The 21,656-nt window shown below is 40.1% G+C and overlaps 13 protein-coding genes across 13 annotated transcripts; 9 read left to right on the forward strand and 4 right to left on the reverse strand.

Moving 5' to 3' along the window:
- Positions 1-333: 333 nt before the first annotated feature.
- GCK72_000879 (uncharacterized protein) lies at positions 334-3,951 on the forward strand (the record flags this gene model as incomplete). The annotated part of the gene is made up of 9 exons (XM_053722726.1): positions 334-372; positions 418-600; positions 2,386-2,437; positions 2,482-2,663; positions 2,714-2,790; positions 2,840-2,965; positions 3,014-3,268; positions 3,323-3,529; positions 3,579-3,951. The coding sequence occupies 9 exons, from the start codon at positions 334-336 to the stop codon at positions 3,949-3,951; spliced, it is 1,494 nt and encodes a 497-aa protein (XP_053591371.1).
- Positions 3,952-4,236: 285 nt separating this feature from the next.
- On the reverse strand, positions 4,237-7,452 carry GCK72_000880 (uncharacterized protein; the record flags this gene model as incomplete). Its single annotated transcript, XM_003096567.1, has 8 exons — positions 4,237-4,315; positions 4,363-4,492; positions 4,537-4,876; positions 4,921-5,016; positions 5,069-5,539; positions 5,584-6,486; positions 6,534-7,313; positions 7,360-7,452. The coding sequence occupies 8 exons, from the start codon at positions 7,450-7,452 to the stop codon at positions 4,237-4,239; spliced, it is 2,892 nt and encodes a 963-aa protein (XP_003096615.1).
- Positions 7,453-8,192: 740 nt separating this feature from the next.
- GCK72_000881 (uncharacterized protein) lies at positions 8,193-9,762 on the forward strand (the record flags this gene model as incomplete). Its single annotated transcript, XM_053722727.1, has 7 exons — positions 8,193-8,312; positions 8,359-8,832; positions 8,886-9,104; positions 9,152-9,239; positions 9,288-9,351; positions 9,394-9,519; positions 9,564-9,762. 7 exons carry the CDS (start codon positions 8,193-8,195, stop codon positions 9,760-9,762), a joined length of 1,290 nt encoding a protein of 429 aa, XP_053591372.1.
- Positions 9,763-10,290: 528 nt separating this feature from the next.
- Positions 10,291-11,209, forward strand: GCK72_000882 (uncharacterized protein; the record flags this gene model as incomplete). The annotated part of the gene is made up of 4 exons (XM_003096557.1): positions 10,291-10,345; positions 10,393-10,533; positions 10,582-10,709; positions 10,760-11,209. 4 exons carry the CDS (start codon positions 10,291-10,293, stop codon positions 11,207-11,209), a joined length of 774 nt encoding a protein of 257 aa, XP_003096605.1.
- A 500-nt stretch (positions 11,210-11,709) lies between these two features.
- On the forward strand, positions 11,710-12,234 carry GCK72_000883 (uncharacterized protein; the record flags this gene model as incomplete). The annotated part of the gene is made up of 3 exons (XM_003096566.1): positions 11,710-11,754; positions 11,806-11,954; positions 12,009-12,234. 3 exons carry the CDS (start codon positions 11,710-11,712, stop codon positions 12,232-12,234), a joined length of 420 nt encoding a protein of 139 aa, XP_003096614.1.
- Positions 12,235-12,449: 215 nt separating this feature from the next.
- Positions 12,450-14,518, forward strand: GCK72_000884 (uncharacterized protein; the record flags this gene model as incomplete). The annotated part of the gene is made up of 5 exons (XM_053722728.1): positions 12,450-12,638; positions 12,685-13,244; positions 13,517-13,660; positions 13,704-14,189; positions 14,239-14,518. The coding sequence occupies 5 exons, from the start codon at positions 12,450-12,452 to the stop codon at positions 14,516-14,518; spliced, it is 1,659 nt and encodes a 552-aa protein (XP_053591373.1).
- A 443-nt stretch (positions 14,519-14,961) lies between these two features.
- On the reverse strand, positions 14,962-15,361 carry GCK72_000885 (uncharacterized protein; the record flags this gene model as incomplete). Its single annotated transcript, XM_053722729.1, has 2 exons — positions 14,962-15,234; positions 15,281-15,361. 2 exons carry the CDS (start codon positions 15,359-15,361, stop codon positions 14,962-14,964), a joined length of 354 nt encoding a protein of 117 aa, XP_053591374.1.
- A 185-nt stretch (positions 15,362-15,546) lies between these two features.
- Positions 15,547-16,967, forward strand: GCK72_000886 (uncharacterized protein; the record flags this gene model as incomplete). The annotated part of the gene is made up of 5 exons (XM_053722730.1): positions 15,547-15,713; positions 15,764-15,890; positions 15,936-16,082; positions 16,129-16,236; positions 16,776-16,967. The coding sequence occupies 5 exons, from the start codon at positions 15,547-15,549 to the stop codon at positions 16,965-16,967; spliced, it is 741 nt and encodes a 246-aa protein (XP_053591375.1).
- Positions 15,886-16,582, reverse strand: GCK72_000887 (uncharacterized protein; the record flags this gene model as incomplete). The annotated part of the gene is made up of 2 exons (XM_053722731.1): positions 15,886-16,071; positions 16,373-16,582. The coding sequence occupies 2 exons, from the start codon at positions 16,580-16,582 to the stop codon at positions 15,886-15,888; spliced, it is 396 nt and encodes a 131-aa protein (XP_053591376.1).
- A 323-nt stretch (positions 16,968-17,290) lies between the features above and the next one.
- On the forward strand, positions 17,291-18,713 carry GCK72_000888 (uncharacterized protein; the record flags this gene model as incomplete). Its single annotated transcript, XM_053722732.1, has 4 exons — positions 17,291-17,479; positions 17,666-17,904; positions 18,185-18,297; positions 18,457-18,713. 4 exons carry the CDS (start codon positions 17,291-17,293, stop codon positions 18,711-18,713), a joined length of 798 nt encoding a protein of 265 aa, XP_053591377.1.
- On the reverse strand, positions 17,653-19,860 carry GCK72_000889 (uncharacterized protein; the record flags this gene model as incomplete). The annotated part of the gene is made up of 7 exons (XM_053722733.1): positions 17,653-17,906; positions 17,984-18,139; positions 18,193-18,865; positions 18,913-19,112; positions 19,157-19,440; positions 19,490-19,755; positions 19,813-19,860. The coding sequence occupies 7 exons, from the start codon at positions 19,858-19,860 to the stop codon at positions 17,653-17,655; spliced, it is 1,881 nt and encodes a 626-aa protein (XP_053591378.1).
- Positions 19,861-20,671: 811 nt separating this feature from the next.
- Positions 20,672-20,923, forward strand: GCK72_000890 (uncharacterized protein; the record flags this gene model as incomplete). The annotated part of the gene is made up of 1 exon (XM_053722734.1): positions 20,672-20,923. One exon carries the CDS (start codon positions 20,672-20,674, stop codon positions 20,921-20,923), a length of 252 nt encoding a protein of 83 aa, XP_053591379.1.
- Positions 20,924-20,934: 11 nt separating this feature from the next.
- On the forward strand, positions 20,935-21,538 carry GCK72_000891 (uncharacterized protein; the record flags this gene model as incomplete). Its single annotated transcript, XM_003096544.2, has 2 exons — positions 20,935-21,063; positions 21,125-21,538. The coding sequence occupies 2 exons, from the start codon at positions 20,935-20,937 to the stop codon at positions 21,536-21,538; spliced, it is 543 nt and encodes a 180-aa protein (XP_003096592.2).
- Between the last annotated feature and the right edge of the window lie 118 nt (positions 21,539-21,656).

Consider the following 21,656-nt stretch of genomic DNA (forward strand, 5'->3'; position numbering starts at 1 on the left):
ATAAACAACTATTCAATCATTATCAAAAACTGAAAATTAACCAAAAAGCGGAGAAAACGATAGGAAAGTCCGAAAAGTAGATTTATTCGAATGCGAGTGAATAACGTCTTTTAGTGTTTTTGAAAAGAGATTTTTTCGCTCAAATCTATATAAATATTCCAAAAACCAAAGAAGAAATCAATTTGTTTGGGAGAAAATTGTATTCTGTCAAAAAAGGAGATTAAAGTGAGGGAGGGAGATCAAAATGGGAAAGAAGCGCGGGAAAAGATGATCAGAATAACATAATTGTGAAAATAAGAAGCTGTCACTCATTCTGTACACTGCTCGGCGATTATGGATCGTGTTAGAGAAATTTGGAGAACAATTCTTACTGTGAGTTTAAATATGTAGTTCTTCCCAAGCTTTTGTCTATTTCAGCGAATAATAAGGTCCGTTCCATTCTTGGCCGCAAGAACAAGGGAAAACGACAACTCCGAACCGCAAGGCGGCGACCGCCAAAATCAGTTAGGACAAGAAGAACAAGCCGACGAACAACTTCAGATAGGAGTCGAGGAAGAAGTGGAACTTGAAGTCTTCCAGCGGAACGATCCGCGAAGACAGGTTATCAGAAATAACAATCGACGTCATCGAGAGAATCGAGAATCCGGATACATAAGTGAATGAGGTGATTTTTTCTCTATTTCAAACTTTGGTTTCTTCTCCATATTTCTGCTTCTCGCTAGACCACGAGACCCCACCGATTCCGCGGAAAAAAATAATGATGGAAAACGAAAGGGATGGAAAATGGGCGGAGTCATTAATTGCAATATACTTCAAGAAATCAAAAAGTTTCAATCATCTAGCGCTAGGAAAAATTTCAAAAAATTCGTGCGGCAGCATTGCAGTTTTGGCTCCGCCCATTTTCCATCATTTTTTTTTCTTCCGCGGAATCGGTGGGGTCTCTAGGCCACGACCCCGTGATGCAAACTCGCTCTGACAGATTTTTTTGGTACCACCTCCTTTCATTCTAACGAGTTTTTCTCGAAAATGGCTGAAAAATTTCGGAAAATTATTTTTAAATGCTATAGATCCTCCAGTTTCCCCGGATAATTACAGAAAATTGCGAAAATTTTAAGTAATTTAAAAAAAAACTCGTGAGAATGAAAGGAGGTGGTACCGAAAAAATCACCGTGATATGGATATATTTCAACCTAGTTTTTCAGAATTATTCAGCCACCTCCTATCCCATTCACTCTCCGCCACCGCCATCAATCTCTCCGCCACCTACCAAAAATCGAAATAAGTCTTTTATTTATATCAGTCTAATTCCGGGGCTATAGTAGTTGGAAGGGGTCACTTTTTTTCGCGATTTTTTCACTTTTTTCGACATAAAAATGATAGCTGATTATTTCTATGATGTTTTTAAGTTGTTAGGGCACAAAAATTTTCCATCAAAAAAAGCATTTTTTTCCCGAAAAAATTGACAAATTAATCGTATTTGTCAAATTTTTTCCCGAATTTCTAAGTAACCTAAGCCTAAGAAAAAGGTTAAGTAACAAAAAAGAGTTTCTTACACGTCTTCAGCCTCACACCTTCAGCCAAAAATCTGCCTAAAAATTCGAAAATTTGAGTGACCCCTTCCAACTACTATAGCGCCCTAATTCCATTATATCCGTTAATTCTCCGTTAATTCTCTTATATCATTCTTGTAATAATATTGTTCGTGTTACATGGTAATTTCCCTTATGTCATGCTTTGTTTATCATGTTTAAAAAAAAAAATTTATTCGAAATAATCTTTCCTTCTGGAATAAAAATAAAATTCTCACCGACAAAATGTGTATTTTAAAGTTTTTATTTGTTAATTTGCTGTGTGGTAGATCACAAATAATACATATATTGCTTCGTGAGTGACCATGAAACGCAGAACATCGAGTCGCACTGGAAATAAAAAGCTAGAGACGGCCGTCTAGGCGGGTCACACAGAGATGAAGAAAAGATGAGTCTTCTTTACTGAAGGGCTGCGAAAAATGGAATTTCTCGAGTAAAATAGTTTAATCTACTAGCGGCCCTCTATGCTGGTCGAACGTTACAGAGCTCATAGATACGTGTAATCTCATGTCGACAATGGCCTCATCTATCTTTTGTTCTAAATTTTATTTATTTATCGAGGGATTCAGTACCTTTTCGCGACAATTTCTCGAAATAGTTGTCGAAAGTAAATTAATTCTTTCGCGACTACGATACGCAGTCTGCAACCACCACCGACAGCGTGATGCATTTTTACGGACCATTTGTTGAATTCGAATACGTATTATAGAGTTTCTCTTTCTGTCTCTAGAAACTATACTCTTCTTCCTCACAAATATTCTCAGAAAAGACCAAAATTATAAAATTCTTATTTCAGAAACCACACGGAGCAACGGACGACTCAGAAGGACCAACGCTCTCATTTAAAGGTTTCTTTTCACCATTTTCGCTGTTTTTGAACTTTGATTTTTAGTGAAGCAGTACTGTCTGGCTCGCCATGTTTTCAATATCCAAAAGCGTCCAATTGCTACGGATAAGCTGTTCAAATCATCTCCATTAGTTGTAATGAATGGATTTGGAGACGGAGAGAAGAAGCATCTCTCGTTAGTTCAAACTTTCATTCAGAATATGTTCCCTTCGATCAATGTTGATACGGTGAGTTGCCGGTTCCACGAAACATATTTAAAAATCAATGGTTTTTTCAGCTCCAAATTGGAAGTCTGAAACGTTGTTTGATCGTCAGTTACGACGAGGAAACTGATGAAATCAGTATGAGACACTAGTAAGTTCCAGTTTAAATATACATTGATTTCAGTTTTTCATTATTTCAGCGCCATCCGTGTCGTCGCATCAGGTCTCAATAAATCAGTGAGAAAGCTAGTGCAAGCGGAGAAAACGATGGGAAAGAATATTCCAAATTTGAGTACCTACAAAGATATTAGTGATTACTTTTTGAAGTGAGTGAGATTATATTATTACCGATCTAATAATCGTTCATATTTTAGTCCTGGTCAATTGAGTGATTCTGAATTCGAAGGAGATCAACAAGAAGTGGAACTTCCGCAAAGTATTTCTGAGCAAAGTGGCTGCGGTGCAGGTCAGAAAAGTAACGTCCGTCTGCATGAAATTGGACCCCGATTGACGTTGGAACTGACGAAAATTGAGGAAGGAATCGATGAGGGAGAGGTTCTTTATCACAAGCATCACGCAAAGACTCCTGATGAGTTGATCAAGTTGAGAGCTCATATGGAAAAAAAGAAGTGAGTGTTTCAAATCATCAATGTTGAAATTTTGTAAAAACTATTATTTTTCAGACAAATGAAGAAGCGTCGTGAACAGGAAAGCGAGCAAAGAGTTATTCGTCGATTGACGATTGCTAAAGAACAACAAGATGCTGAGGAGGCAGAAGAGAAGGCGATTCGGGAGACTGCTGCACGTAGACAAGCTGCCGCCACCGGACAAGTTGAAGAAGTTGAGAATGAGAAGGAGAAGGATAGAGAGATCGCCATGAATCGGGAACGGTAAGCTCTTGAAACTGTACCTCAAAATTCTCATTTTCAAAATTTTCAGAGATCTGAAACGCGCCAACGAGGAATGGGGAACCACTGATAATCCAAAGAGAGGAAGATATGAAGATGGACGTGGAAGAGGTCGAGGTGCTGGATTCAGAGGAAGAGGTGACGAGGGTAGTTATCGTGGTCGTAGTGGAAGTGGAGATCGAGGAGAATCCAGTGGAGTTTACCGTGGAAGAAAAGATGACAGTAATGGATACAGAGAGAGGAGTATGGATCGTGGAGGCTTCCTAGGACGAGGTGGCGACCGTGGAGGATTCCGAGGTGGAGATCGCGGCGGATTCAGAGGTTCTCCGTATCCAACACTTGTCAGAATCGCTGGAACACTCGAAGAGGATCCACGATTCCAGGCGGCACATCCAGATCGTTAACCGGATGCTCCAAAAAATAACTGAAATCAAAAATAGTTTATATAACAATAAATCAACGATTTCTCAAACATTTCATACTACAATATTTAGTTCCTAGAAAAGAAAACGAGACACGGATTGAATTATGTGACATTAATGATTATGAGTGAAGTGAAGGATGAAGGCACCAGAACAGTGAATGAGATGCATTTGTCAGGATTTGAGCAGTTGAGATTCAAGTAGAAAAATAAAAACAGACGGAAGGATAAAAATGAAATTAAAACATTAAATGATAATTGGAAAGTCCTAGCGATGACGAGCATGATGCATTTTGACACGAACCAAATACTTCATTTGAATCTGATCCACGTCATATACAATGTACCTGAAAATGCATTAATGAGATGGAGACAGAGACTTTGATAAACATACTCATTGTATAGCAAGTGGAAGTCAGTGTGATGGGTCCCTTGCAGCTGGAAGTGATTTTTGCCTCTCGGGATAATGTAGCCATCTGGATGAAGGTAGTCCCCTATTTCTTCGGGACATTCACGACCGACACCTGAACATGCTCTTATAGATCGGAAAGACTCCTCTTATTTTTACCTTTAACCGAATGAGTTCCTTTTGGCAGTGTGCTTTTCGACATTGTTGTCGCCTGCATCTTTGTGACCATTTCTCCGAGTGCCACGTCACACAACAGAAGATACGCTTCTTCATGATAATTCGCTCGGCAGTAGAAGAAACTTTTACTGAACATATCGGCAAAGTAGACTCCTTTTCCGAACATGTATCCAGACACTGGAGCTTCTGGAGGCGCGATACGAAGACCTTGACCGAGAATTCCAGCGAAGTTCATTCGTCCAGAACCGTGCCAGAGTAGACGTCGATTTCCGATTTTAGCCTTAAACTTTGTCGACTCATTCTCTCGGTTCAGTTGTAGAATCTGAAATTGGCTCATGTTTGTCTACTTCTGACAAACAATCTTACATCAATCAAGTCCACTTTTATTTCATGTGTCGATCCTTGAGTATTTTTCAAGTAATCATGGATCATCTCGTAGTCTTTGCAGTGTTTATCGAGAGGCTGAAATAACAAATATTAGAATAATATCAATTTTCATACAACTCAGACTTACTGTCATAGCACACTTCAATTTCATATAATTAGTATCCACTGGATCCACTCCAAGTGTTCCCATAGTTGGATTTTCTCCTCCACAAATTTGATCATAAGCGAATTTTATATCCAAAAGTGCATTCAACATGTTATTCTTCTCCTTGACCTTATGGATACTGTCAATTGGCTCCGGCACTTTCATTCCAAAGTTATGAGGGATAATCGTATAAAATTTGTTGGTGGATTCGAGAATCTTGTCGTTATTCACTGGAAGCTCAATGAGAAGTTCACTGAGATCATTGAGCACTTCGAATGCCAGATTGATCTGATTTCGTGAGAGACGTCCGAGTGGCATTTTATTCACATCCATCTCAAAGGACTTCAGAGCAGATTTCATGTTTTCAATGTTGAAAATTGCCATGACAACTTCTTTGACAGAAGGAGGTAGCTTGGTTCTGGAACCAGGAGTGATGTCTTGTTCGAGTTCAGCCTAAAAATAACATAAAATTTCAGAAATCATTCAATTCAACTCACGAATTCGGAGTAATCAGTTTCGACATAACTGAATGCTCCAGGCATTTTACGGAAATGCTTTCTATGCTCCCATTTATTTTTCGTCTTCTCTAAGAAAAGCTTCTTGAACTCCTCTACAGCTCCATTTCTGTCGAAGGACTCGTGTTTGTTGTTACCAACATCGGTACCCACTCGGCCCCACGATCGGAATACATAGTACTTCTCGGAAACATCATCTTTCAACAACTGAATTTTGTAAAACGAGTTCTTGTTTTGTGTGACATCAGTGAATGAGAGTGTCGCCTGATAGAGACATCCGTCTTCTTCATTTTTGAACACGTGGCATTTATTGGCATGCTGGAATTTCGCATCAACAACAGTTCCGTTTTTAATGATATGAGTGCTACTAACGGCGTCAGCGTTAGTGGAAATCGGAATAACATTCTGCGAGTCGAATGCTTCAGCTGCATAAATGAATTCATCTCCACGAAGTCCCCCTTTCGATTTTCTCTTCTGTATTTTAACGATTTCCTCTTCTTCCTCTTCTCCCATATAAAGACGTTCAGCAAATGCATTGAAGACCACGTTTTGAGCAGAACATTTCTCAAGAAGACGATCAGTTGGTTTGAATGGAGTTCTAACAGGATTCTTCGATTCGAAAGTGCATTTCGAGTACTCCGTCGCATATCCAGTACAGACATAAGTACGACGTGCTGAGTTGTAGAGAATATTTCCATTCGTACACTTCAAACAGGCGATCGGCACTCCGAAAACAGCATAATCCGCTAGTCGATCAATCAGTTGTGCTGTTGGATCATGCCCTTCTGTGACTTCTTGAAAGTTTTTGGCGAGCAGAGCCAATCTCTCCGAATGTGATAGTTTTTCCAGAAGTTGCCGACATTCCCACAGTTGGTCGACTTGAGTCTGTAAATATTTTGTAACTAAAAAAATTGATTTCTATACTATCAAACCTTCATGCGGCGTTTCTGAAGTTCAGCCATTTTCGCTGCCTTACTCTGTATTTTTCTCTTTTTTCTCTCCTCTTCACTAGGCTTGATTTCCAGGATTTCCTCAGGAGCTGCACGTTTCTTATTGTTCGTTGACGAGCATGGATCATCATCAAAATCGATAAAAATCTCTGGAGGATCTTTTGAACTTATCGCTAAATTATCGACGATTGCCACGACATTATCGTCAGTTACAGTAGACGAAGAAGATTCCGGTTGTGGTACTTTCTCTTCTTCCGGTTTCGTCTTTTTCGCTTTTTTCGACGCATCAATTTCAGCGTAACTTGCGATGACACGCTCTCTCCAGCACTCTTCATAATCGTTCCAGCCCGGAATTTCCTCCAATTCTCCCTCGATTCTCTCAAAGTTATCCGCGTGGCATTTGAAATGAATATATTTACTTTTGACAATCACTTTCATCTCTCCTTTTTCGAAGTTAACTGAGCACTTCATACATTTTCCTCGGTTAGTTAATGAGCTCTCCGATTTTATGGAAGAAAGAAACAGCACATTTTCATAATTGACAGAAACAAAATGAGCCACTGGTTCTCTGAATTTTTGAATTCGATTGCGGAGAAGTTCTTGATCTTCCCAACGAAGCCAATCGACACCTCTGATGGAACTGATATTAATTTCATTTCGGCTGCGAGACAGATTTTGCCAGAAACATTCGTAATGAAACCAACAATCAATGGTTCCGTCGAAAAATGTAGACTGTTGATTCAGTGACATTCGCAAAGAATTCTGTAATTATTGAATTATTCGGTATGAAATTAATCGTAAAGCTCACCGCTCCGATATTCTTTTTGCATTTTTTACAATTCGATCGGTTCGATTTGGCATATTCGATGGCATATGGAAGGGGCCCAGTGGGGTGTAACATGCTATTTCAGCAGCCACGTCACCCTAGAACAAAGACGGTTTGTGATTTATAAATTGAGAAGAAAATACGAAAATAGAAAAGAGAGCAAAACGTTGTGAGGTGAAAACGCGTGGTTATAACATTGAGGGAATGAGGAAAAGTGATTTCTCCCAACATCGAGAGCGAGGTGCGGAAACAGAACAATGATTGGATTTCTTTCTTTAAACGAACGAAACAATTTTTAAAAGTATGAGTCATTCCAGAGAAAAACTTGTTTTATTGTTTCAGAACTACCGTAGCGTGCGTGGCGGGACCCATGAAACGTTTTACTGGATGAATCTTGATGAACTCTCAACATTCTCTTTTGTATGAAACTTCGGATAATAATTATTATAAAAACGTTGCTCAAATCCTTTTTTCTATTCAGTCAATATTGATTGGTGCTGTACACACAAAGGCGCGAAGGTCAAAAAGGTTGCATAGAGCACAAAAGGCATTAAAAAACGTCTAATGTTCAGTAAACATGTTTATAAACATTAACCTGAGAAAATTAGACCCATGGCCTTGAAATCAATACCGGGAACATCGTATAATCGTCGGCTAACGACAAAAAAATATATTTCAAAGGCGCGCCGCCACCTGTTTCTCAACAGAGCGTGTATGCTTTTAGTCTCTTTTTTTCAGGGTTTTTAAAGAGAACCATCTTCGAGACTTCTAGATATTCTGTTATAGAAAATCGTAAAAATTAGGAAATAAACAAAATGATCCCGGTACTGGTAATATTCTCACAAAGCCATGTTGACTTTCGAAAACCGGAATTCGATGCAATTTGCTCTATGTTTTCAATTGAAGTGAACGGTTCTGATTCAATTAATCAAGAAGTCAGTTTCCTTCTGGAGAAAAATGCAAAGAAACTTTAAATTACAGAGCCACGTGTTTGTTCTTCATTTCGAAAGTTATCTAGAAGTGAGCAAGCTGTTATCAAGATCAATTCTCATCAAGTTCGCAATCGACATATCAATAGAATCAGAGTCATATGATAATCTTTATCAAAAAATCAATGAAAATCCGGAAATTATTGAGAAGTTCGATGTTCCGGAAAAAAGCTTCGCCTTGAGATTCTTCGCAATCGGTCGAAAAAAGAAATTGGATAGTATGGAACGGATCAAATTGTTCTTAGATGCCGTTCCGTTCAAAAATGCTCCAATTTCCCTTCAATCTCCGCAAAACGAGCTGTATTTAGTGGAGGAATACGAGAACCCGACGGATACAAGTCCAAAGAAAGTATATTTTGGAAAACTTATTGGAGAAGGTCGAAGCGAGCTGAAAACAAAATACAATTTGCGGGAAAGATGTTACATTGGAAACACCACGATGGATCCAGAGTTGTCATTTATTCAAGTAAGATTGTTAAAACATTTTCCTGTTTTCGAATATAATATTTCAACTTTCAGGCAAATCTTGCAATGGTTCAACCCAGAAATCTCGTTCTCGACCCGTTCGTTGGTACTGGTGGTTTGATTCTTCCCGCTGCAGAATTTGGAGGATTTGTCATGGGGACTGAAATCAATTATCAGACAGCAAGAGCAAAAGGGAGGTCTTCTCGACAAGGTGTGGGCGAAAGGGACGAATCGGAGAGCATCAAGGCTAATTTTGAGCAATATCACACGGAGGTAATAGTTTTTTGTTGGAAAATTAAGAATATATTATCTGCTTCCAGGATAAACTTCTCTCAATCCTGATCGCCGATTCGAGTAAACATGGAATCTGGAGTTTGAATGCACAATTTGATGCGATTGTAGCAGATCGTAAGTTTTATAGTTGTTGATGTGTTGATTTAAACTTTACGAATTAAGCGCCCTACGGAGTCCGAGAGAAAGCCAGAAAAACGGTGAAGAACAAAGAAGTCGCCAAGGATGTGTATGTTGATAGAACTGATTACTTCCATATTTCAAATTTCAGAATACAATACCAACAGAAAGAAGAGTATGATCTGGAATCTGCGTTTAGTGACCTTCTCAACTTGTCAGCTCGGATTCTTGTCAAGAACGGACGAATCTCATTTTGGTATCCAGTGATCCTCGAAAAGTAAGCTTTCAATGATAATTTTTTTCCGAAAACAGAACTTTCAGTTACTGCGATGAGAACCTACCCAATCATCCTGCTATGAAGTTGATCTCGAACTGTGAACAACCTCTGACGCGAAAGACTAGCCGCCGCTTGTTGACCTATCGAAAGATTCGTGAACCTGTCGAGGATGAAGTATGCGAAATTCAAAAAACTGGAGTCAGTCACTATCGGAGTGTTCTTTTTACTCCGAATAAAGCTTGAATTGTTATTTTAGGTTGTTTAACTTATCTTGTTTCGGTTTTCCTTCGTTTTGTTGCTCGTTGTTAACTTGTTCTACTGTTTTTCATAAACTTTAACCTTATTTGTCAAATAGTTTATATTTTTATATTCTTAAAAGCTATCTTCAACTGAAAGCTATACTTTAAAGTATGCCTTGCTAATTTTGGCTTTTCCATCTCCTAATCTCACCTTTTATTGTTGAAAAACGAACCGGAAAGCTTCTTTATCTCTCGAAAAGAGAGACGCAGACGCCCAGCCGCCGGGCGGGTCTCGTCACGAAAGGGCGTTTGCAGTCTGCAGAGAGATACGGTCATCCACAGACATGTAGTTGACGGCGGAGAAAACGCGCCGTTCTCTGTCACTTTTCGGACAATTTCCTGTCACTCTCAGTTCTGCGTCTGATATAAAATTGATACCTTACTCGTTTTTTCGTTAGATGCTCCACGCATCCGCTTAAATTGTTTTAATCTTTTCTAGTAAACTTTCTCTTAACAAAAACTTTTTCCAGTAATGAAGCTGTCGGCCATCCTCCTCCTCTCTGTTGTCGGACTCTGTGCAGTTTACGGTAAGTGCTCTTCGGCTTTGGGAATGTAGCAACAGTGTTATTTACAGCCGCTGATGTCGTTGACGGAGAAGTGACAGATGACGGCCCAAAAACTGTCCAGGAAGAAGAATCCCTCGATATCGGAGCCTCCCCAGATGCCGGACTTGCTTTCCACTTCGTTCAACCAGCTGATGCCAATGTTGTTCACGGTTTGTTCATTTATATGTAATATTTATTCCTATCTTTATAATTTTAAGAGTTCTACACCGGAAAGCCAGTCAAGTTCTTGATCGGATTCCAAAACAAGGGAGAAAAGGACTTCGTCGTGAAGTACTCTGAGACTTCTTTCCGTTTCCCAACTGACTACAACTACCATCTCCAGAACGTATGTTCACTTTCTTCTTTTTCCAAAATGTTTGAATTTTCCATTTTTAGTTCACCCGCGGAGAATACAACCGTCGTGTTGCACCAAAGGAGGAAGTCACCCTTGACTACGGATTCTACGCTCACGAGACTTTCGCTGGACGCCCAGTTGGACTTGTTGTCAATGTTCACTACCAAGATGCTGATGGAAACGCTTTCGTCAACAACGTCTTCAACCAAACCGTCAACATTCTCGAGGACGACTCTGGATTCTCTGGAGAGACTGGATTCCTTTTCATCTTCTTCGTTGCTCTTTCCATCGGAGGACTTTACCTCGCCAACCAATTCTTGTCAAAGCTTTCCCGCAAATCTGGACTTTCCAAGCGCAGAGTTGTGGAGCAAGGAACATCTTCTGAAGTTGACTTCGAATGGATCCCAAGAGACGCCGTCAAGAACAAGGAGAAGAGATCACCAGTCGCCGGATCACCGAAGGCTCGCAAAACAGCCAAGAAAACAGACTAAAAACAAATCGGATAGAATTTTTGTTGTCATTTCATATCAGAATTTCTATTTATTGTCTTTTTGTTAACATCTGACCTCTCACGAAGACAAATTTGTGTATATTTCTCTCTTCATATTTATTTTCTTCCTTCCCCTCTCAAAATTTGTTTCAATTGTCTCTTGCGGGACGGGTATTACACCCGCGGCCTCCTTGTTTCCTTATTAGAAAAAGAAAAATAAATAATAAAAATATTAATAGTAGTTTGAAACTCTGAAATTCTCTTTTACAGACTGAACGTGTTATTTTTCCTGTTTCAATAATATTACCTCAACTGTCGTGAAATTATATGCATTGTACGCAAGTTGTGGCAGTGTGTAGTGAACCGCAAGCGCCACATCTGACGCCAACTCGTGGATTCATTTTATTTTTTCGAATATATTTCACAATTTTTCCGTATGAATTCACTTGTTTCTTGTCAATGCTCACCTGAAGTAACTTTAAATTTTCAGTTTTTCTCAAAATGGCCATGAAGACTACCCAAGACATCAATAAAGAAGACGAAGAGGTATTCACATTAATTCTTATATATTTATCAAATTCGTAATTGATATTTCAGTTATGCAAAGAGGCCGAAAAATTCAGTCAAGTCTACTACGATGTTATGGATAGAAAACGGGAGAAAATCGGATTCTTGTACGCCAACATCTCTCAATCGAATGCAGTTTGGAATGGAAATCCAATCAATGGGTTCGAAGATATCTGCCGGTAAGCCTATAATTTTCTTCGATTGTTTTATCATTAGTTCTCACAATTTTGCAGGTTCATGGCAGCCCTTCCCAGCACACAACACAATATTCAATCGCTGGATGCACAAAGACTCCCAGAAGGTGTCTCCGGAGAAATGGCCGGTGGAATGATTCTCCATGTTGCCGGGTCCGTCACTGTCGATAATGATGCTCAGAGAGCGTTCACCCAAACCCTTGTACTCGGCGTGGAAGACGGAAAATACAAAGTGAAGAGCGACCGATTCCGCTATGTCGATTAAATATGCAAAGTTTTGCAGCACCGTCTGATCTCTATAATTTATCACCAAATCACTCATGTCTTTGTTTATTTTTCACTTTGTTGTTTCAATAAATCATTATACAAGTTTTATTAATTCTTTTGTTTTCGACGTTGTAATGGTTTCATCCACATCCCAATCTATTTTTTCTGTACAATGTGGATTGGGAGACAATATTTTTATTTTTCAAATTCCAGATGGATTTGGATCATATGAAAACCGTAGAGATCCTTGCCGCGAAGGCTGCAACTTGGGGTTTGCCAGAAGCCACGAACGAGGCTGAAGCTCATTCTGATGATGAAGAAGACTTTGATTTGATATCAACAAGTCTTGAAAATATAAAGAAACGAGAAAAGGAGCTAGCCGAGTTGCTGTTCCCGCCAGAAGTAGGGATTTGAAATAGAAACTGTGTTTTTAGAAAATTCTCTTCAGATCACTGCGATTCGGGCGAATATGAAAAGATATCGAGTGCTGCAAAAGCAAATCGATATTTCAAGAGAAACCATGAAAGAACTCCGTGATTCTTATGAATCTGTGTCGAGCAGAACTTGTTCTCTTCATGACGCCTGTGATCGTGCTCTCGCTGAACAGACATCGCTTTCTACGGGATCACAGCTTATCAAAACTAATCTTTATTATTTCAAGCAAGCTGATGCGATTATGAAGAAGCTTTCCGTCGCCAAATTGATGGTTACTGGTCATTCCTTCGCTGCGATACTTGTCTCAATCGATGAATGTCTCACCTATCTGCGTGCTCATCCAGAATACAAAGAATCTGAAGCGTATATCGCAAAATTCGAGCAATGCCTCAGTAGAGCTATGACATGGGTTCGTGTAGCAGTGCTCGCAGATCTCGACGCCTGCTTCAATGACGTCAAAGATCGGCAAGCACAATTGGAGGCAGACTACGAGAAAATCGGGCGAGGCGGGCAGGACGAGGACACTTTCGCACTACTCTACGGTGTATTTGCGTCGAAGGCGGCAGTGGTCAAGTGAGTGGGTGTCCGATTGGTAACGTTTTCGTGTGACGCGCGAGAAACGGGAGTTCGTGTCCCCCTTGCTGTGTCCGGGCAGTTTGAGTTGATTCGCTCTTCCCCGATAGAGCTTGGGTCAAATTACTGTCCGAAAATCGTAGAGAAGAGTGCACCTTCAAAAAGTGAACTGCTTTCTTTACGGTTTACTTACAGACTGCTGCTCTTCCCACATCTTTTGAGATTTTTTTCTTTTTTTTTCAGTTTGAGAAATCAAGTTTTTAAAAGTTCAGAGCATCTATCAATGTGGTGGAACAACGATTCGCAGCGCTACCGGAATTCGAGGAAATGCTCGCGGAGTGTCAGTATGCATATTTTGCAAAGAGACATCAGTTGCTCGGCCCGATTCTCGAGTCAACACTCTCAAGCTTATCCTCGTAAGTTTCAATATATGTGCTTCTTAATGTTCAAATTCTTCAGAACGCACGCGGAATCTACCTGCCGATTAACCCGTGATGCATGCACCTTTATGCTGAGAACTTGCGATGACGAGTACCGTCTCTACCGTCAATTCTTTGTTACCCATAACAATAATGATGATAGAAAAATGTCGACTGACGGAAGAATCAGTCCCGCCATGTCGACCATCACATCTGTCTTCACTTCTCAACAGACTCAGCAACAAGTTCATCCATTCGAGACTTTTGCTGAACAAATGTGTCGTACACTCTACGACATGCTCCGCCCTCGAATCGTTCATAATCCACATTTGGAGACTTTAGCCGAGTTGTGTACAATGATTAAAGTGGAGATGATTGAAAATCGATGCTCGTTGCAAATGGTTGCATCGATACTTGGAGATGATGCGAATCAGGATCCAAACGTTTCGGGATTGAATCCAAGAGCTGGATTTGTGGCGGTGATGAGTGAACTCGTCGGGGATATTGCGGAGAGAATTGTTCATCGGTATATTATTCAAAAATCTAACTAACCTTCTTAAATATTCGATTTTTAGCGCTGGTTTATACGCTCAAAACGATATAGGGGCTTATCGCCCAGCTTCTGGAGACATTGCCTACCCGCAAATGCTCCAAATGATTCGAAAAATCGAGAGCGAACAAAAAGAGCAAAAAGAAAAGGAAGAAGGCGTCGAATCGACGACCACAACAACAATCGATCAACATTGTCTCTGGTATCCAACTGTTCGGAGAACCGTCATGTGTCTGTCAAAGATTTTCCCCTGTTTGGATGTGAGTTTCAGTGCAAAACCTCTTTTTGGACACGGAAACGGATAAAAAACATTTATTGAATCCAATTATTCAAAACTCGGGCTCCTCAACATATCGAACCTGGAATTTGTTCACTGGGTGGGGCTCTGACTCTAGTTTTGTACCAACCTGACCATTAGAGCTAACTTTTGTGATTGTTTTATGAGTAGCGAATGTAGATGCTATGAAAATCAAGATTAGAAGAAACAGAGAGTAGAAATTCATAGCATAAACTGCAGAAAATGAGTATAGAATGAGTTGCTCCTAATTTTGTTGCTGATTGATAAGGGAAAACAACAAAAACAAGGCACGATTGGTTTCAGTTTTTGCGATTACCTTCAAGGTTCTCTCTTGTTTTTGGTTCATTGTATATACAATAACCTGAGAAAATGCACAGAAGCAGGTAGATTTATTTTCAAGATTCAAGAAAAGAAAACGAATAGTATTTACGACGCGAAAACACCAAAAAATCAACCAACAATACTGCCAGTAAGAGTACCAATGACACCAGCAACAACTCCGTCCTCAATCTTCTTCAAAGTTTTATCGATGCTGTGCTTCAGTTTCTTCCAGAAACTCAACTCGAGTCGATCGATTTTTTCACCATCCTGAGTATCAACTTCTTCTTCTTCAACTAGAGCATCTCCAGAAACTATATCTGACAGTTTGATTTCCTCCAGTGCAACCGCGATAGCTTGCTTCACAATTTCTCGGATTTTCTCCTCGGCGACTTTACAATCAGTCTGAAGTTCTTAGAAAAGATATTTTAAAAAATGTCTAAAAACATACAGTAGCCACACTTGGATGAACCACTGGTGAAGCAATATTAGGCTCGAGGGCTAGAAGAGCTAGAAGAAGAACGGCGAACATTTTCATTGTGGTAGTAAGAATTGATTAGTGAACTGAATTTTTAGGAGCTTTCCAGCTCTTTTATATGTCTTTTACATCCTGTTTTACTAGTTCAAATAGTTTCAAAACCGGAAGAAAATGTTTCAAAATATGTTATTATCAACTCAAAATTTCAGATTGGAGTCTTCCATTCGCTTGCCCGTGACATGCTTTTCGCATGTATCGAATCACTTCAAACAGCTTCAGACGCTATCTTGGCGACGCCAGCACCCGCTAAAGGATGGAGCAAAAAACTCGATGCTCACCTGTTTGTCGTCAAACATTTGCTCATTCTTCGCGAGCAAACAGCTCCTTATCGTCAGAATGTTTTGAGGTGGTGTGAAGAGTGAATAACACATTTCAAAACCATAAAATCAGTTCTAGGTCCGATGCTCTCAATACGAAAGACTTTTCGATCGACTTCTCGAAGTTTACAAATGTTTTGTTTGATTCCAACTCGAAATGGTTTGAGTTGAGTACGAATAACACACTTTTAGAGCTGATTACTACGGTAAAAAAGGTTCGCCAACTTTGAAACGAATCTGTGAGATTCCAGGTTCCCATAGAAATGCGAGAGCACGAAGGAGATTCTCGTCGTGTACTCGATCAGCAGTTAAGAGTCGCAACATTCCGATTGGCTCACGAAGCATCCCAACTGATGATTGGAGCGCTGGCAGAGTGGATTGATCTCGCTGAAGATGAGGTAAATATGAAGTTCAGGAAATGATTTCCAAAAAAATCAATTTCAGCGACTACAAGAAGGTTTCGAGTTGAGCAAACATCCGAAGTTGGCAGCCGGAGTTTTGAAGGATTTGGCGTCTCAAGCGTATCGCAATGTTGGAAGTAAATTTGTGGAGGTTTGTTGGCAATAGTTGGTATCGAAAAATCTTTCGAAGACTTTAAACAATATTTATTCAAAACAAATGAGATCAATTAATTCCAATCATAAATATCAAAATCCATCTATGAATGACATGTCCATCCACGACAAACCGTGAAGAATCCATGACTCGCTCTCACTCCATTATCGTGATGAACAACGTGTCCGCCGCCGTGGTGATGTTGAGTATGTCCATATCCGTTGTAGGAATGATATGGATTGTAGACTTGATTAGACAACACTTCTGGCGATGTGTGGAATAGTTGGGATGACGTAATAGTGATCAGTGATAGCAGAACAAGAATGTAGAATAGAGAATTCATTTTGGAAAGTAAAAACTTTTGAAAAACTGTGTTTTGACTTCATTTTTAAATAGGGAACCGTAACAGTAGGCGGAGTCGATGTCTTGATTCTTTGATTTCGACTAATACAGTTCTGATTGCGTGAGTATAGTTATTTGTAACAAGGATCCAACTGTGACTTCTCAGACGACGTGACTATACTGATTCTTTGCAGATTCGCGACGCCTACACTCTCTACATCGGTGTTGCCGAGACTGAAGCTATTCTCCTGTCGCCCGTTAGGAAGCGTGTCATCGACGTGTTCACACGTGTCAACTCGTTCGCCTCGAAGACGTACGATGAAGAATCTCGAGCGGTGGCTGCTCTTCCGAATGTTCAACAACTTGTTCTGATGCTCAATAAGTAATTTATGTATGAAAATAATTATAACTAATTTACTGTAACCCCGGGTTTCTTAATCTTCGGAAAATGTGATAATTGAAAATAAAGCATGCAATGGGTCGGTTCGTTCTATTATACTTTGTCTCCCCTCGAATAATGGATGTTTGATTTTCGAACAAGTGACTGCGATACCGATGATCACCGATATTGATGAACAATTTGATAACAGAATCATCTTTTGGTTAAAACAACTTTCGGTCTCCCGCGATATGAAGGCGTCACAAAAAACAACAAATCAATCATTTTGCCTCTAGACGAACAAGATATCAATGTCCATAATATTTAGTGATGAAGCTTTTCCTTCGTTATTTCGTTTCTGTTCTTCTATTTCTTAAACTTTCCAATTGCCAACAAGAAGAATATGTGAGCATTTTCCCACCGGACATGTGGCATCATCACGTCCATAATCCTTACTATACATATTACAATGGAAATCCTCATAATGGTGGACACGTTGTGGATCATCGAAATGAGCGAGTGAGATCGAGTCATGGACACTTTCATAAGTGCGAGGGATGGACGTGCCACTCGGATTTTGCTAATTGATCCCTCTTCGAATGAAACATAACATTTATATATATTTTTTTAAATTGAATAAATGATACATGAGATTTATTTAACATGAGCATTATAACTTATTATATTCTATCCTAAAAGTTGAAGAAAGAAGTGCTATTTCCACCGGCGCCCGAACTGGTTCCTCCTTCATTATCACCGTCAAAATTGAAGTTGAACGACATATCGCCACCTCCAGTTCCACCGGTATTCGCTCCGAAACCGAATGGATCTGCATCATTATTATTCGATTGTCCTTCGTCTCCTCCGCCACAATTTAGAAAGTCGAAAGCGCCGCCGGATCCGTTCGTTGACACGTCGTCACCGCCGCCAAAGTTGAAATCGAAGTCTGAAAAAATTTATGCATTGGCAGCGAAAACAGGCAAATTTCTTCCAAAATTGTTCAATTTTCCTGGGAAAACTCACTTCCGTCTGTATCATTCGCAACAACCTCTCCAGCTCCTCCTTTTGTGTTTCCGAAAAAGTTGAAATTGAAACTGGCGCTTCGACTCGACCCGTTCTCACTCAATACCTCGTCATCATCGATTCGCATCTCCACATCGTTCTGACTATCTTCTTGGTCTGAAAATATGTTTTATTCTCTTGTTTTCAGTAATTTTTCTTTAGTTACTTACGACTGATATCAAGAACTTCGGGAGCCGATGGTTTAATATCTACATTTTCATGTGGAGCGGGAGACGGTGGAATCACGACATCCGGTTGTTCTTCTGTTTCCATCGGTTCGACGTCTTCTTCTTGATCCTCTCCCTGATCCATAACATCGACGGAACGATTTGCATCTTCCTCTTCTGGTTCTTCTTCTGGCTCTGGACTTGGTTCTCTTGGTATAACTCTTTGCGTTTCCACCATACTCTCACGACGTTTTGGAGTAGCTTCAGGTGGATTTGCAGCTACTGGAGCAGGCTTTGTAGCCACTGAATACGATTTTGTTACTACGGGAGCCGGCTTTGCAGTAATTGGAGCTGGTTTCGTTACTACTGGAGTTGGCTTCGCTACTACAGGAGCTGGTTTTGCTACTACTGGAGCCACCTTCGACACCGCTGGAGTAGGCTTTGGAACGACCACAGGGGTCGGTGTCGTTTCAACTGGGACAGGCGGCATTTCGGTACTTCCATCGCGTGAATTTTCACTGTGATGTGAGGCATCTTGTTCTTCTTCAACTTCCATTGTCTGATTTTGTTGAATACTTTCGTTGAATGAAGTCGATCGAGAGGAAGATTTTTGTACAGACTCGTTATGAGCGGCAGCGTTACGAGAAGTGTTCTCAGCAGTTGTGTCTTTATCCATCTGAAAAAGGAAAATGAAAATTATTCAAATGGAATCAATCGACAAACCGAAGCCAGAACAAACGACCGATCGAATTGCATCGTCTCGTCCAGACTTCCACAAGCTCTTCGGCTCTCCTCTTCTTCCTTCAGAAGCTGCAAGTTTTTCTTCGATTTTATAAGCTTCGGAGTGAGCGTTTCACATAAAGCGTAGTGTTTCGCACACTCGATCACCATCTTTTTGAAAGGTTTCTTCGACTCGGCTTTCACTGAAAACAGGCAGTTAGTAAGAAATTTGTATCAATTCACTCACAAGTAGCCTTCTTAGTATGAATATCATCAGCGAGAGCTTTCTTTTCGTCTCTCAACTCATCGACTTCCTCTAAAAGAATCCGTTTCTCTTCTTCCATTGTTCGCAATTTGCAAACATCCGTAGAATTCTCGAGCAGCTTCAATATCGAAGCACTTTTCGCAATCAACGTTTCTGTCGACGTTTTCGTTTTATTGAGACGTTTCTCGTTCGATTCCCTCTCCCGGCGAACTTCAGCATTGGTTGTTTGCACCGACTTTCGAAGATGATCGCATTCGTAGTAGTTTCTGTAATAACATAATGGTAACTAATTGAAAAACAGAGTAAAACAATTACCGCTGAACATCCAACTTCTTCTCTTGAACCTGCCGCCCGAGTTCCGCCAAAGAATACCGATCTTCCATGACATCTCTCGAAGTTTGGTGAGCTAATTTCAGTTTTTCGAACAGTATTCCGCTTTTTGTGAGTTCTGCTCTCTTCTCATCCAACGCGTATATACCTTTCACTTCTGCAACCATCGTCGCCAGCATTTTCGCCAACATTTTTCTCCCTTCCGCGTTGATTAAATTGCGCTCGACGAGCTGGTTGGATTGACGGAGAAACTGAACAAGTTTACAGATTAGTTAAAACACGAAATTCACCTCATGGGCTCGCAGAACTTTCGGATTCTTCTCGTTCGGACGGACTAGAAGAGTTGGAAATGACATATTACCCTGGAAAAAAGTAAAATCGAATTTTTGAGCTGAAAACTGCTTCCGTGAATCAAAAAAAACCAGCAAAAAAAGTTTTTTTGCTTCTCAAGAACAGGCAAATAAAAAGAAAAACGTGTTTTTAAAATTTGAATTTCGTTACTGTAGAGTGATAACCTGCACATCATACTCCGAGAGCCACGTGGAGGCTCGCACTTTTATTGAATAGAAGTTGAAATTTAACTGGAATGTGAAGTGGAATTTGAGTTTTATTTAATGGAAACATTTGAAAAACAAATTTTGAATGAAAGCGAAAAAAACTCCATACCAAACAGCAAAAAAGATGCGACAATTCTCGAAAAACGGAACGTTATGAACTTTAGAAAAAGAGTTCATAATAATAAAAGCAATTTTCCGTAAAATAACTCGAATCTCTCAGTTTCTATTTTTAAACCGGTATCAAAAATGAGTTTTCCCTCTGAACAGATGCAAGATGCAGTGAATTATTGTGAGTAGTTTTGCTCCGAAACTGAAAAACCGTCCGTTTCAGTGTGTTTCGCAGCCACTGTCACAACAACCGGTGTTGCAATTTCCCTCGGTTGCACCGCTGGTCATCGGGAGATTTTCAGAAGACGTGGGTCAAAATCGAAGAAATCGATGAGATCGAAACGCGAAAGAAGAGAAAGAAGTGAACGTTCGAGGAAATCGAGAAAATCGAAAAGAGACAAAAAGAACAGTAGTAGAAGAAGGAAGAGTAAAAACAGTCAGCGAAGTATGAAGAAAAGTAAGAGAAGCAAACGGAGTCACAGAAGTAAAAGAGAGAAAAAGGATGGTAGTAAAAGAGGAAGCTCTCGGAGCAAGAGAGGAAGTAAGAAGGGAGTTTCAGCGAGAAAAATGGAAAGTTCTAGAAAAGGGAATAGTCAGAGAAAGATCAAATCGAGTAGAGGGGAAGGTTCAAATAGGGATAAAGAGGGGTCTAGAAGAGACGGCTCCAGAAGAGAAGGCTCCAGAAGAGAAGGCTCCAGGAGAGATGGCTCCAGAAGAGGCGAAGGATCGAAGAGAGGAAGTCAGAGAAAAGTGAAATCAAGTCGAATGGAGGGATCGAATAGAAATGGATCGAAGAAGGGAAGTAGAAAAAGTCAGAGAAAAGAGCCATCGGAGAAGAAAAAGAGCTCAAAGAGCAACAAGGAAAATCAGAAATCGAGAAAATCCGAGAAGAAGGTGAGAGCCGAAAAACCTAGAAAACTTTCTAAGCCATCAAAATAACCAATGTCATTTTTAGAAGACTTCGTCGATGAAAGCCGTGAAATCTGACGAAGCGAAGACACCACCATATGCTGAATCTCCTGCTCCAAACCCTGCTCCAGAAGTCCGTTCCGTCTACATGGACACTGGAAAATCTTCATATTCCACTTCAAAACCACCACCTGCTTTCCAAAAAACAGATTCCGTCTACTTCGCCCCGCCCCCAAATGACTCCAAACCGAAACAGAATCCACGTAGTGATCAGGCTGATTCAGTGACTCCAATGGAGAAGAAAAAATCGAAAAAATCGATTAAAAGTGTGAAATCTCCGGCGAAAAAAGTGCCGAAACTGAATGTGAATTCTACGAGAACACCTGTGAAAAACTCGGAAAGGAATAAGAAATCGACGAGAAATAAGAAGGATGCACCACAGAAATCGAAAAGGAAATAATGCATCTAGTGAACTCATTGATTTTTATGAATCGGAATGAAGGGCGACAAAAATGAAAATCAGGATCCATGAGCGGTGTAATTGGAAACATGAGTCCTGAAAACTTTGACACTTCGAT

The sequence above is a fragment of the Caenorhabditis remanei genome, chromosome I (genome assembly GCF_010183535.1).
Source record: "Caenorhabditis remanei strain PX506 chromosome I, whole genome shotgun sequence".
NCBI classification, from domain to species: Eukaryota; Metazoa; Nematoda; class Chromadorea; order Rhabditida; family Rhabditidae; genus Caenorhabditis; species Caenorhabditis remanei.